Here is a 16,226-nt window from a genome sequence, read left to right on the forward strand (position 1 = left end):
TTTCAAACAACATTTCTTTATATTAAATTTCTTGTTAAATTGTTTTATATTAGGGAAAATGCACAAGTAAACTCTCAACAAATGCTTGAAATCCCAAAGACAGACTTTAGATTATACTAAGGTCCTATTACCCACCTAAACTTACTTTATAAGTAATTTTCTACCCTTTTTAGGCCTACGTGGCAATAGCTTAAAAGAAAAAATCAAAGATTGTAAGGCCCACAAGATAGTTCCACGTAGACCGAAAAGTGGTAGAAAATTATTAATAAAATATGTTCAGGGTGTAATAGGACCGTAGTATAGTATAAGTGTTTCTATGAGATATCGGTCATAGGTTGACGGGGTACTTGTTCATTATCTCTTTATACTAAAATGAGTTAGTAATTCATGAGTTGAATATAGCCAAGGTAAGTGTTCATTCTTACTGCTTTTAAATCTTTAGTATTGTTTAGCATTCAAGCTCGCATACTCGTACATTCAATTTACTGATTCCAGTTGGCCTGCATTGTATCATGATGAACACGGAGGTAACTAGGATCGAGATTGGGCACATAATTAATCCATTGAGCAACTTAGAGTTAGTTGGTGAGCCTCCCTTCATTCTGGAGGACGTCTTTATCATTTAGTTATTTTCATTCATTTTTAGTTTTTAGGATGGTTGCAGGTCCTGTCACAACATCCATCTCTACACAGCCACGACAAGGGTGTAGGCTCGGGGCGTGATGCTTTTGCAGAACTCTAGTCAATTTAGGTAGTCTAAACGTTGGAAAGCTAAGGATTTTTAACAGGGTCGGCGATTCACCAATAATTTCTTGGACATGCAATATTTTACACATTGTACCTTAAAGTTCTCTTGATTCCAACAATCACCAACATATTTGGCGATGCGCCGCCTGGACCTTATACTTGACAATCTCCTTCTTCCAAACACTTGCCTCACTTCATCTTGCAGAACCAAAAAAAAATTATTTTTAAGACAAACATAATGCAATAAAAAGGGTTTTGGGTTGCCTCCAAAATAAATCCTTAGTAAATTTCATGGCATGATGCAAGTCCACTTTCAACCTCATTCTTGGGGTTTTCTAGAGTGTCATTAGGCAATCCCCTTGTTGCCGCGAGTTAAAATGCTACGAAATCTGGGCAATGTGGGCTTCCAAATGCTTGATACAGACAGAATGAGAGGTGACTCTCTGCCTAAGGGTCGACACATCTACTTTTATTTCTTTCCAAATCTTTTCTAACCTTAAACCTAGTTGAGGATGTGTGAGAGTATATATTCAGACTTTCCACCGTCTTAATCCTTTGGCTTTTGACGTTCGTAGAGGAACATACATAGCTCCCCCCACTTATTTGACTTTGGATTTTGATCCCTCCATTCCTGATCTCGATATTTCCATCCTTTATCTATATTCCAAACTTTGGTATACCCTATCTAGTTAGTTTGAATGATAACCTCTACCTTGGCTGTCTAAGAAGTTTGCCTCTTCATTACACATGTCATGAAATGTGGATTCATCTGAATTACCACACCCGACACCCATAACATTATTAGGTCAAGAACCAACTCCCATGAAATTATTAGAAAAAAATTAAACTTGTGTCAGGATTTTTTTCACTTTATTGTCTGTCTTAATCGTTCTCCATTTGGTCCTTTGTCAATTGATTGAGAGGGAAGATACCCGATCTTCACGGGTATACTATGACCTGTTTATTTTTGTTATTCCATCAAATAGTTATGTCGTTATCACATAAGGTTGTTGAATTAAACCTCCCAAAAAAGGTTGGTCAGTGACCCCTTTTTTATCGAGTCAAGACTCCAGTAAAAGTGCAACAATAATACGTTGTCAGGCAAGCCATAGGTTGGACATTGTAGCACCAACTTCTTGAATCACAACCAATTTTCATGAATTCGCTCGCCCACAAAATGCTTAAGACTTTTGATGTTGTACAAAAGAGTCATCATCTTCTAAGAAGCGGAAAATCACACATTAAATATGGTGACCAACTCCTCCCACAAAGTTATTTATTCTTGTGGCAACATAGGCATCCACTATCATGCTTCCCTCAATAGAGAGAATCAAAATAACCTCTCCTGGATAAACTTTTGAGAGATGATCTTAAAGGAGAATGGTCCACATATATCCCCGAAGTTTCTAAGATGTTCATAAGCATCCTCATTTTCCAATCCACTAAAAAGTCCCTTTAGTTTCAAAATTTGTAACATGGAGCTCGTGATGTGTAACACTGAATTCCTTTCGATTGTTGGTAAGAGAATCGCACAAATACATCCCATGAGATGGGGGTCATCAACATGAGGCTCTTTGATATCGTTGAGGTATCCGATGCAATATTGATGGCCTATTTGCCTTCCATTAACGCTCATACGTCTTATTTCAATACAAACAAGCAAAACAAAATCAAAAATAATTAGTTCAACTATAACCAACGAGATCAAAATCCACATAACCAAAAATTCTCAAATAAAACCACTCCCTAACAGAGACTCCATTTTTACTTGGTATGTTAGGAAACTTCTTCCACTTCTTATAATGGTAAGTAGTATAGTAATCCAACCAATGATTGGAATCGATCCCACAGGGAGTGGTTTCGAGAATTAAGGGTTTAGTACAAATATGTTCAAGCTCTTCATAGCTAAAATACATTTACTATTCAAAATATAGTACGTCGAAATGGGGACACAAATATCAATTATCCGTGGGGGAGGGGGAGGGTTGTAAGCAATTATAAGCTAAAAACTAAAATAAACAAAAATACAAACATAGAGACGAGATTCTTGGCATTTCATAGGAATATGTGCTAACATAAACTACAAGATACAACTTAATAAAAGTAAATTGTTTTAAATTTGTGATTAAGCTAGATTTTAGTTGGGGTAAATTGTCTCTGGAGAAACATACCTCGAATGAGATTTATTTTCCTCAACATTGATTTGTCGCTATTATGCCAGCCTTTGCCTTAGCGAATTCACTCTCTCGAGCTCAAAGTGTGGGAAATTTATTAGGATTCACTCTCTCGAGTTGAACCCACGTCAGCCCAATAACCACCGACGATCGATTAAGTAGTCTTGGGATTAAGACTTCTCTCTAGAGCAAGCTAAAGACACATATGTGTAATCATATTTGATAGTACAATACAATGAAATTCAGATACAAATACTGAACGAAATCACATTTAAACAGTAAATAAACTATCAATGAGCAAAACCAAACAGTAAATTCAACCCATATCACATAATTACATCCCACGAATTGGGATTTTAGCTGGACATAGTAAGGACATAGAAATCGATACCAACGAGTGTTTCCATTAACTAGGTATGGTATGTCTTTACACATGTGCAAAATAAAGATTCTTCAATACCCACTTCTAATTTCTAAGAGTTGAAATCCTGTATGTCTTGAAAGCTTCAATTCAAAGTCTCAAGAAAACTCTAAGAATAAAGTTGAAAAAATGTATGAGTAATGCAGTATCAAATGTAAAAGTCTAGTAAAATTCGATACTAAGCTAAAATAACAATGAGTATTTATACTTTTTTAAAAAAATTGTACTGCAAAGGACCACTCAGCGCCGTTATTCACAATTAACGATAAACACAACGATTCTCCCTTTAGTATATCTCCTCGCAATCCTTTCTTAGCCTTCAGCATCTTCGTGTTCTATACCTTTAGGTGATGTAGTACTGCTTTTCAGAACTGCTCGGCAACACGCCGACTTAAGTATTCCTTTAGGGATCAGCACAATGGAACATTAGTTGATAATAAGGTCATTTGAAGACTCGGCAAATATGTTAGGCTATCCTTAGTCTATCTTTTTTTCATTCTTTTAACTGCCTTGTTCTTTTTTGGTCAATTATGTCAATGCTTTGCCTCAAAGTCTAAATACTTGAAACTCAAGATTTTTCATCAGTTTTCATGACAAAATATGCATTTGATGACACTTAATCTACTAAATATAGCCCTAAATGAGTCTAAATCGCGAATTCATAAACAAAATTGGTAGAGTCATGATTGAGCCGGATGGATCATCGTAATTTTTTTTGTTATCTATTTGTTAGTTTATTTTATTTCATTCTTATATTTTTTATATATTATTCATGAACTAAATTATTTATTATGTGTTTTGCAGGTTTTATCTTTCAGAGGATGCTCCCCGAGCTTTAAAAGAATGTATTAGAAGACTTTATACACATGCTTATAACTTTTGGACCAAGATTTTAAATAGTATACACCAGCCGATGTTTAATGAATTTAAAGTTTATATTTTTAGTAATTTTATTAAACTTTACTATTTTTAATATCAATCTAATTAACACTATTCCAATTTTTTTCAAACTATGTGTATTTGGGTGTCGAGGTACAATTTGGCCATTATGACCACATTTGAGATGTGAACATCTGCCATATTTTTTTGTCGTATTCAACATCCTGATGAAATGTTTCCTCATATTTTTGATGAATTGTGTCTCTATTGGAACATCGATAAGCTTAAGGAAATGTCAGCATAAGCCAAAAAGCCAAAAAGGCTATGACTCAATGCACACCTGAATTGTAAAGATTGTTTGAACAATTGCAAGAGACATGGAAGTTTTAATTCAAACTCTTAAGTAAATAATTAGTGATTCTATATATTGTTATAAATTTTAGTTTTTATTTATTGGAAAAAAAATTGAGGCACACTACCGTTGCACTAGAGGTTTTAAGGAATATTCATGTAAGCAATATATTTGTGATATGTGATATATATATATATATATATATATATATATATATATATATATATATATATATATATATATATATATATTGATGTCGATGTATATATTTAATCTGTAGAATGAGTTTCAACAGTTTATCACTCAGAATCTAGAAATTTCGTTCCAAATGACACATGAACTGTCCACCAAAAATTTGGTAGAAAAAGTGATAGGAGGGTGGGAGGACATACAAAGGTACTCTTTATGTTCTAGGCTCTCAAAATGATGTAAGACGACTCTAATCACACTTACAGGGTATCGTATCATCATATAAAGCCGAGGCACTTGACTTTGTTTCTATGTCAACTCAAATAGCATAATTTACTTCGACAATAGTAGAATCAGACTAGAGAAGAGTAGCTGAACAGCAAAGCATGAGTTAGACCGCTCAACAAGTTTAAGAACAAGTGAAGAACCGCGCTAGTCGACCTACTACTTCGGCTCCTGAGGACATCAATGACGAAAATGAGGATTATGATGATGATTTTGTAGATATCACTCCCTAGTTTAAGTTACTTTTAGTTTATGAACTTTTTGAAATTTGGAAAAACTTTATTGGTCTTTAAATTGTGATTTAGATACTTTTGAATGTTAATTTAGGTTTGTTGTTTTACATTTTATGTAGTTTAAATTTAATGTTGTGTGTTGACTAAGCTGAATTGAATTGCATTTGCAGGCAGGCAGCCGAAACTGCCAATTTTAGTTGTAAAATGTTTTGCAGAAACAATTACGTATAGGGTTGTTTTTTCCATTGCTTCTCTAGGTTTTATATTTTTAAAATAAAATCCAAAAAAAAAATGATAAGTAGTTTCCTTTAGTCCGTAGATTTTCTGAATTTTTCAAAAAATAAACTTCCAGAAAAGTGGCGGAGATGGTCCTCTTTTTGGTAACATTGACCCAGAAAGTGTCAAACATGATGCATCGCTTTTTCATCTGTTTTCACCAAAAAATCGATACAGTGTGTCGCTTTTGGCCTTCATTTTTCGGTAGTTTGTAAGTAGTACAATCGAATCAATAGGAACATGTATGGTTAAAAATTATTTGTAAGCATAGTTATAAGGTAACGACACAAAAGTAGTGTAGGTTTATAGGCTTATGAAAGGATTGTCGATTAATGTGGCTTCGGTTCTCTGGCATAATATGTTAAAGTTTTGAAATAAAAAAAGTTGGAGGCATTGCAATGGCGGTTTCATGAATCATTTTATCTAGAGCAAAGGTGTTAAAGGATGAATGCCCGAATTTATAATCATTGAGAATGCCATAATAGACAAGTAAGTTGGTTGATGTGATTAAGACTAAGGCACAAAACACTTTCCATGGACCTGTGTTCGTTATTCTGATCGTGGTCATATGATCTCTACTCTGATCACTGACTTACGGGTCGGAACAATAGTTGGATAGGTCAAATACTTTGTACAAACAACATATCTTTCTCAAATATAAAATTAAAAAAAAAAGATGCAGCCTTTTACCCCTTCTTTTTTCTTCAATCTTTTATAGTTTATTTGAAGATTCTTATGAAGATTTCATCTTTAAAAATCGAATAAGAGTTCCATGTATGATTTAAAACTGGGGTTTCTGTATCTCGTCAATATGTGATTACACTTTCTTAGTAGTAAATTAAATTCAATCATCTCTCAAAGTAAGTGTTTGATTAAATCCAATTTGAGACTCACTAGATTAAACCTACATATATCTAAAGTAGAAAGAGTATAAATTAGATAAATAATCAATAATCTTAAAACTAAAAATAAATGTAATCTTAAATTTTAGAAATCCATTATAAAAGAAAATCTTGAATAATGAATTGCATAGAATATTGGGGGAATAATACGTGTGATGACAGAACAATTGATTTTTATTTCAAGGATCGTATTGAAGGAACTTTACGTATCATAATGTGAACTCAACTAAGAAAAATATAAAGAGTAATGTTCAAAAATACTTACTAGCTTACTTAATAATCTCATAATTAAGTTCTAGTAGAGACATTTTGTCAAAAACATCTTAGACACCTTTTCACATTAAAAGTTCCAAACGCATTAAGTATTGTACAATTTATCTTTTGGAAAGATATCATCCATGGTAAAAAAATCATTTTCCCGACAAAGGAAAATTCTTGCTCTCTCAAAAAGTTTTTCCACATATGTAAAATTAGCAGAAATACAAAACGGAATTGAAAAGCGAATCAAATCGCATGTCAAGTCAAACAATAAAATCGATTTATGGTTTGGTTTTGACTTCGTTTGGTAATAAAAAAAACTCAATTATTCTTGGGTTGATGTCGTGTTAACTAAATAAAGTCAACCCGATATCATACATATAATTTTTTAAATTTATTTATATGTAAAACTATTTACTTTGATGTATCTTCCAAATAGTACATATATATATATATATATATATATTGTCATTATTTTTATGTTTTGGCATAGTTTTTTCAAGCTTTTTAAACTTAGAACTTTTAATAATCCAATTAAGATAATATAGTTCAAAGATATTAGTAATTCTATTAAAACTCATTTTGAAATCAAATAACTATTATGCTAACAAAATAAATTAATCCAACGCTAAGAATGGGAATAATGTTGAATATTTGTTCTTTAGTTTTACATTAGTTTAGACATTTAAAATACATAATAAACTTTATAATTTTTTTTTAAAATATCTAATAATGTAACTAACACTTATTAGATTTATTTTCGCATGATTTAGTACTTTGAAATTATTATCATTTTTATTATGACTTTACAATATTTATTTTATATGGTGATTTCATTATTGTTTTTAGTAAATATTTTAGTGTCATCACTCATCTCATATTTTGTGTTATTTTCTTAGAAACATCTTTGATAACTAAAAAATCTTAGATTTATTAGTTTAGTTTGATTTAAAAACTAAAAAATCCGACAGAATGGTTTCTCTTTTTATTTGAAAAAAAACATGCAATTAGTTTGCTATGGTTTATAAATTTAATTTTTTTACGAAAAATAGTAGGGTTTGATATATGAAAAACCTAAACTAACCCAGGCATGTACACCTCTAATTCCCCATTTCTATTTCTGTCTTTAGAAATCGATGGTAAGCCGGAGCAGATCGATATAACTATATATAAAAGGTTATTTTGATCAAATAATTACTGACTTTTATATCATTATGAGACATATTAGATGCTTCTTCTACTAGAGGTGAACCGACTCCGATATTATATAACTACTTTAAAGTATAGTGACAATCTGTAGATTTTGTCCAGATATTTTTACAATTTCATAGTTTTTTGCATATTAAATTTCAGATGTTTGGTTATTTTATCAGCTTAATTATGAATACTTCAGAGCATTACATATAATGACACTAGGGATTACACTTTCTATAAAAAAAGTTAAATATATATTACTAACAATTAACACAATTCATGAAAATATATCACACCGAATAGTTTTATTTATTTATAATGATTTACGATGCATATGATACACGATTATACCTATGAAACATACATCACACAAATAGTCTTATTTCTTCTTAAGGATTTAGGATAGTAACAATATTCAATCTTGTTATTAACTGGGAATGAGGACTGATATCTATTTTCCGGCATGGTGAGCCTCAAGGTCCTTGATGAGGCCAATAAGAAACTCCATAAAGTCAAGGGGCTCAGGAATATTTTGATTAAGTTTTTCATACATCATGCTCCAAGTAATCCAGTTTTCCTTTACAGTTAATATAAGTGTCATTGAGTTATATAATTCATTCATATATCCTTCAATAAAATTGAAGGTCATTGATTTTGCTGCATCATCTATGTCTACGACCTGTTTGAAATGTCGTTCTTTGCCCCCTGAACATATTAATATAATAATATAAGTTCAAACATCAAAGCTAATTAATTGATCGTTTCTACCATAGCCAATTGAAAAATGGATTAATATAAAAAGCTTACCAAGGATAATTTTCCAGCCAATAACAGAGTTTGTTTTTCCCAATTGACCATCATGCAATGTGAAGTTCGTTACCTTATCAGGAGACATGGTGGATGTTTGGTGTGGATTTGATTTGAAGTGGTCATGAAGCAAATCTCCAGCACACTTCATCTCTAATTTCGAGATCAACTTACCTTTCAAACCCATTACCTAGAATTGAGTGAGATTTTGTTATAAGAGAATGTTTACAAATTAATTGAGATACATGGAGGCTTTATATAGAGTTTGTGATTTTATAGCTACTTGAAGTATTAAATATATTTTAATTTTAATGAATGTGGTCTATTTTTAATAGTTTAGGTGGCAATATTTATGTAGGCAAAAAACAGTTGAAATATTAAATACCTATCTCATCTCCCTCCATATTCATTTACAACTTCAACTTTTTAAGTTAAATCTTCACTTGATTATTATAAAATTGGGAATGAAATGGTTTAACAAATTTTATAATTACATTCACTAGAAAATAAATCATGAAAGTTATACAAAATGAATGTGTTCAAATTATTTAATATAGGCGGAGTCAAACATAGGAGTTTGAGAGTTCTAGATCAATGTTATATGGGGGTTCACATGTTCATATACATATATTTAATTATTCTTCTAATACAAATATAGGATCTACAAAAGAACTAGTGATTTCGTCCGAGACTATGAACCCTACCGAACTCTGCTTTACGTAACTCCGCCTCTATTAAATCTATATAACTTAGTTAACAATATGAACATAATGGAACCTTTTTATGGAAAACTATCTCTCTTCCCCCCCCCCCCCCCCCATTAATGACTACTCATAATATTGATTTCAGATTTTTTTAAATGAATATTCATCGCTCCAAACTGTATAGTCCTGAAAAATTGTTATTTCCCTCTGTTTCAGTTTTGTTGTTTTACTTTCTCTTTTAGTTATTTTTCAAATAGAATATGTTTTTCATTTTACACGACTTTTTAGTACCAACTTTTCATATGACACATTTAACACCAAAAGATCAAATGATATTTTGATATATTTAATATAATTTTAATTTAACTCAACAAATTTTAAAAGCCTACTTTTACTTTTAAAACTCTAAACCTAATCGAAAAAAGGACAAATAAATTGAAACGTCAATCTTGTCCGTAAAAAATGCATACTAATTCTTGATATATCTTAAATATTTTATGTTGGTAAGAAATTTACCATCAAAACTATATTTAAAACATGTGATTATCAGTAGTAAATTTCTTAGGTAGCTATCTATACGTAGCCATGCTAAAAGTTTCAAAATTTAATATGAGAAAGTTTTGTCTAATCCTATATGGTAGGTGAGGATAGTCTAGAAAAACAAAAATTCAAATCCAAATTCAATTTTTTTTGGATTTTTTTTGAGTTTTTTTTTTAATGAATTAGACTATGGATTTCACTTTTAAAGTTTATGAATTAAAAACTTTGTATCATATTGGACACTTGGATTTTTTGATATCAAAAAATCATAAATATATATCTTAAACTCAATCTTATCAATTTTCATGTCGATTTTGTGGGACAAAAAAGTAACTAATGGTTTTTGTAAATTTGAAAATTTTATGAAATGACATTAGTTTAATATTTTTAATTATAGCAGTATAACTAAACTTTCATGTTGTAACCATTAAAATTTTTAGTTTGTAAATTTTATGTAACAAAAAATTGTTTTAAAAGTAATTGTAAAAAATCAGTTTTGAAAAAAACTAAAAATATAAAAAAGAATAAAAAATAAAATTTGAAAAAAATAAAGAAGATAAAAACGAATAAGGTGTATTAATTAATTTTTAATTTATTGATCATAATTGTTACCCGACATAAATTTAGGATATTCAAAAAAAATTAGGAATACTTATTTTCCATATTTCACTCAAATTTGTTAACATTAATTAAAACAATTCAAACGTAATCCTATCTTTGTTTATTTTTTTTAGAAATGGTGTCACTAGTTAGGAATTTTAATGGATTATGAAAATATAAACAATATATGCATTCATAAATCCTATCAAGTATTCATGATCATAGCATTATAGATTTTCATATATATCGATTACTATGATAATTCAGTTAAGAATTCATACCCTAATAAGTCATAGTGATTTTCCAGAATCTTGAAATGAATTGAGAGGAAGTCATTTCTTTCTTTTCGTTCTTCACAAGTTGTTTCTCTCTCTTGACTTATATATTAAGAATAATTTTGATGGATAAGACTATATATTTATGCCAGAGTGAAGGCCATTTACTTAAGAGTGTTTTTTTACATCATTCCCACCTTTCCGTCATGGTAAATAATTTATGTAGTGGGTAGCTTTAAAACTACCAAGTAGCTCCCTACTTGATGGGTAGTTGAAAGAGGTAACAGGTAGTTCAAAATTACACATGTAAGTAACTTTTCAACTTCCCCACTTCTCCACAACCTATTTACGATATAAATTATATTAATTGTTAAACCAAAATTAGTTAGTGGGCCATAGAAACATACATTCTCCAACTTGACGCACAATCTTTAACTTAATGGTTTAATATGCATGTTAATCTTCATGTGCACAATGTTAAGTCAAATATCATTCGTCGTTATTAAATAAATCTACTATGAGCCATGTTGGTTGTACACCACTTTATTTGACATAGTCCCTTCCATGCACTACAATATTAGTATATTGACTAACACAACCTTTCAAATACATAAAGGGTCCACAATAATGCTTAGAATATATTTATCTAAAACAAAACATGTCATCGGCATTCTAAACATGATGTATACAAAAGAAAACAGTTTATAACAAAAACATATACATAGTTGAGCTCATAGTGTCAAGTGTATAAAGATAATAAAATCTTGACAAAAATCTTCATCGTCATCTAAAAGACACATTCTTTAAACTTGTTCAATAAATGTTTTTGACAGTAATCCTTTCGTCAAAGGATCAACAATCATATGTTTGGTGCTAATATTTTCAATTGTCTCTTGATGCTTCTAGACTTTTTCTTTAATTGAAACGCATTTCAATTCCATATGTTTGTCACCCTTAGAATACTTATAATTTTTACGAAGAAGACTATTGCAGTATTATCACAATAAATTTTTGGCTGCTTGGAAATACTATCGACTAGTCAAAGAATGCCACAAACTCAGCTCCCATAGTGGATGCAACTAAAACAGACTTCTTCACACTCTTTCATGATATTGATCATGTATCTCATAGCACCACCTTCTTCAATTAGAGCCAAGTCTCATGAATTCTCTTGCCCTCCAAATGTTGAAATCTTTGTATGATTTCTCTAACATTAATCATCTTCTTTGTAGGAAAAAATTACACGTAAAATATGGTGACCAACTCCTCCCAAGAAGTGACTGAGGCACGTGGCTACTCGGCCAACAACTTGCATGCTTCCTTCCATCAGTGAAAATAGAAATAACCTTACCCAGACTGACTCTTAAGATATGTTCTCGAAGGAAAATGGTCCACATAAATCCATGAAGTTTTAAAGATGGTAATGTGAATCCTCATGGCCCAATGATCTTTAACGCCCTTTAGTTGCAAAAGTTGCAACATGGTGCCCGTGACGTGTAACATTGCATTCCCTTCAACTTGTGGTAAAAAAAAATGGCACCTCCCATGAGATGGGGATTATTAGCACGAAGCTCGTTGACATTGTTGAGGTTTCCAATGTCATCTTGCTGGCCTATTTGGCTTCCATTAACACTTATGGTTCATGTTTTCAATACAAACAGGCAAAACAAAAGAGAAAATTAGATTAATTCTGCTATAACAAACAAGTTCAAGACTGAAGTTAACCAAAAATTCTAAAATAATACTTCTCCCCTCTAGTGTCACCATTTTGACTTGACGTATTAGGATACATTTTCCAATTCTAAGTGCCCGTGTCTGCAAGTAATGTTATAAACCAACCAAAGTTTGGGACCATTCCAATAGGGAGTAATTTTGAGATTTAAGAGTTAAGACCGAATTAGTTCAAGCTCTTCGTAGCAAAAAGACATTTACTATAAACAGAAACATAATACATTAAAAGAGGCACGAGTATCAATTATCAAATGGATGGGGGTTGTAAAAAATTATAAGCTAACAACTAATAATAATTGAAAATACTAATACGGATATGGGATGCTTGGGATGTGATAGGAGTATGAGCTAAAATAAACTATTGGGTTAAACCAATTGATATTAAATTGTTGTAAATTTATGACTTAGATAGGCTTTAGTGGAGTAAATTCTCCTTTAAGCAAATTAACCCAAATCAAATTGGTTTCCCTTGAACACTAATTTTCCGCAATCATGCCCAACCTTTGACTTAGATTATTCACTCTCTCGAGCTAAAAGTCTGGGAGATTGTTTAGAATTCATTCTCTCGAGCTAAGCCACGTCAACCCAATAATCACCAGTTATCGATTCAGTAGACTTGGTACCTCTCTCACGAGAAAAAGCCAAAGACACGAAGGTGAAATAATACTTAAAACTACAGGACAATTTAATTCAGACAAAAATACTAAATGAAATCACATTTAATAAGCAAATAAACAGTCAATGAGAAAGACCTAGAAGTAAATTCAACTCATACTCACATAATCAAACCCAAAGAATTGGGGTTTTAGCTAGGCATAGTAATATATAGTAGTCGATTCCAACTGGTGTTTCCATCAACTGGTATGATTGATATGTATACACACATGTCTACAACAAAGATTCTTCAATACCCACTTCCAATGTGTTGCAGTTGAAAACCCTTAATTCTTCAAAGCTTAAGAACAAACTTTCACAAGAATTCTATGAACTAAAGTTGAGAAAATATTTGAACATAACCTAAAAGGTAAAAGTCTAGTAAAATTTGATACTAAGCTAAAAATAACAACGAGTAGTTATAGTTTATGAAAAGTTGTGGTGTGAAGGACCACTCAGCGCCGTTAGTTGGGATCGCAAAGAACCTCGGTGATACTCCTTTTTATATATCTCCTCGTCGTCCTGCCTTAGCCTTCAACATCTTCGTGTTTTTTAAATTTTGGTGACGTAGTAGTGAATTGCGGAACTGCTCCGCAACATGCTGACTTAATTATTTCCTTCAAATCCCAGTACACTGGAACATTAGGCGAGAATAAGGACATTCGGAGACTCACATAATGAGTAAGGCGATCCTCAATCAGTCCTTTCTTCATTCGTTCCAATGCCTTGTTCTTTTTTGCTCAATTGTGTCCATGCTTTTCCTCCAAGTCTAAATACATGAAACTCAAGGTTTCCATAATTTTTCGAGACAAAATATGCAGTAGAAGACACTTATTCTACAAAAACATTGCCCTAAATTAGTCCAAATCGTGGACTCATCAATAGACTTGGTAGTATCATGATTGACTCAAATGGATGATCGTACGTTTGTTTTGTTATCTATTTGTTAGTTTATTTTATTTATTTCTTATAATTTAATATTTATTTATGAACTAACATATTTATTATATGTTTTGCAAGTCGCACCATGCAAAGTATGCTCTTTGAGCTTTAAAAGACTATGTTAGAAGAATTTCTACGCATGCTTATCACTCTTGGAGCAATATTTCAAATAGTATATGCCAAACGAAGTTTAATGAATTTAAAGTATATATTTGTAGGTATGCTTGTTATAATTTACTTTTTTTTACTATTAGTATAATTAATACTATTCAATTTTTTCACAGTATATTATATTTGGGCGTCGAGATACAATTTTGCCATAACGACCACATCTGAGAGGAGGGCATCTGCCAAAATGTTTAGGTGGCTAAAGATAATTCGGGATGATGATCAATGTGTAGATTATTTGTAGCCTCATATTTTTGGTTAATTGCGTTTGTACTGGAATATATATAAGTTTAAGGCAATTTCACCATAAGACAAAAAGTCTAGAGGTAGTCTTAAAGGTGTCTAAATGCACACTGGAGATGCAAAGACCTTTGAAACAATTTCAAGAGAGATGGTAGTTCTATTCAAACTTTTAAGTAAATAATTTGTTGATTTATATATACAATTATAAATTTTAGCTATTATTTACCAGAAAAAGAGTCTGGGCACACTCCCATTGCACCGGAGGTTTTCAAGTTGATTCATGTCAGGAAGAAAGAAAATGAGTCGGATACAGATGTGTGAGTAGAGGAAAAGGTCGAACAAACTTTTATAAGTTATTTAATTTGAATAATATAGATAAATAGTGGAGTAATGTGTGTGTGTATATATATATATGTGTGTGTGTGTGTCATTGTTTTTATTTAATATGCTGAATAAGTTTCATCAGTATGTCAATGAGAATGTAGATATTTCAGTCATAATGAAACCTTAATTTTCCACCCAAATTTAGATAGTGTGTTTGGGAGGGGGGACACGCAAAGGTAGAGTCGATGTTCTAGTCTTTAAAAACAATGTAAGACGACTTCAATCAGGCATACAAGATATTGGATCATAGGGTCAAGCGGAGGCACTTGATGATGTTCAAATTGCTACTATGTAATCTCAAATAGCACAACTTACATCGACACTGGCAGAGTTAGAGCGGAGAAGAGTAGCTGAACATAGAGCAAGAGTGAGGTCGTTCAACAAATGAAACAACACGTGCTGAAGAGGTTTATTTGTATATGCCACTCTTTAGATTAGGTCAGTTTTAATTTATGGACTTTTTTTAAATTTTGAAATGAATTTTGAAAGACTTTATGAGTCTTTAAATTGTGATTAAAATACTTTTGAATGGTAATTTAAGTTGGTTGTTTTATGTATTGTGTAGGTTACTAATAATGTTGTGTGTTTAATTGGGCTAAATTGAATTGCATTTGCAGGTAGCAGAGACTAACAGTTTCAGTTGTCAAAAGAATTGCAGAAACAACGATTGATTGAGTGGTTTTTTTATTGTTGTTATGGGTTTTATTGTTTAAAAAATCCCAAAAAAGTTATGAACAATGTCCATTAGTCCGTCGATTTTTTGTATTTTAACAAAAGAAATATTTTGATAAAAGTGACGGACAAGGTCTTCCTATCCGTACCGTCAAACCAAAAAGTGAAGAATATGACTGCGTTGCTTTTTTGTCGATTTAGACAAAATAAGTGGTGCGGTATGTCTCCTTTGGTCGTTGTTTTTCAGCAGGCTTTCAGTAGTACACTTGAATCAAGAGGAACATGAATGGTTAAAAATAATTTGTAGTAGGCATATTCCAAGGTAAAAACACAAAGTATAGTGTTGGTTTATAGACTTATGTAAGGATTGTCAATTAGTGTGGCTTTTATTCTCTTACATAATAAGTTAAATTTTTGAAATAATAAAAGTTGGAGGTATTGCAATGGGGGTTTCATGAATAGTTTATATAAAGGGAAGGTTTCAAAGAAGAATGCCACAATTTATAACCATCGAGGATGCCATATTAGGTACATCAGTTTGTTTATGCGACTAATAATAAGGAACAAAACACTTCCCATGGACTTGTGTTCTCTAC

The 16,226-nt window shown here is 31.5% G+C and overlaps 1 protein-coding gene across 1 annotated transcript; it reads right to left on the bottom strand.

Moving 5' to 3' along the window:
- Window positions 1–8,186: 8,186 nt before the first annotated feature.
- LOC101262669 (kirola) lies at window positions 8,187–8,959 on the bottom strand. The gene is made up of 2 exons (XM_004248734.5): window positions 8,718–8,959; window positions 8,187–8,615 (listed from the first exon to the last, which is right to left on the bottom strand). Exons 1-2 carry the CDS (start codon window positions 8,902–8,904, stop codon window positions 8,362–8,364), a joined length of 441 nt encoding a protein of 146 aa, XP_004248782.1. The 5' UTR covers window positions 8,905–8,959; the 3' UTR covers window positions 8,187–8,361.
- Window positions 8,960–16,226: the final 7,267 nt, after the last annotated feature.

Source organism: Solanum lycopersicum, chromosome 10 (genome assembly GCF_036512215.1).
Source record: "Solanum lycopersicum chromosome 10, SLM_r2.1".
Taxonomy (NCBI): Eukaryota; Viridiplantae; Streptophyta; class Magnoliopsida; order Solanales; family Solanaceae; genus Solanum; species Solanum lycopersicum.

Coding starts and splice junctions, on each gene's coding strand:
- LOC101262669 (XM_004248734.5), bottom strand. CDS start 8,904: ATGGGTTTGAAAGGTAAGTTGATCTCGAAATTAGAGATGAAGTGTGCT. Junction 8,616..8,717: donor TGGCTGGAAAATTATCCTTG/GTAAGCTTTTTA, acceptor TAATATGTTCAG/GGGGCAAAGAACGACATTTC.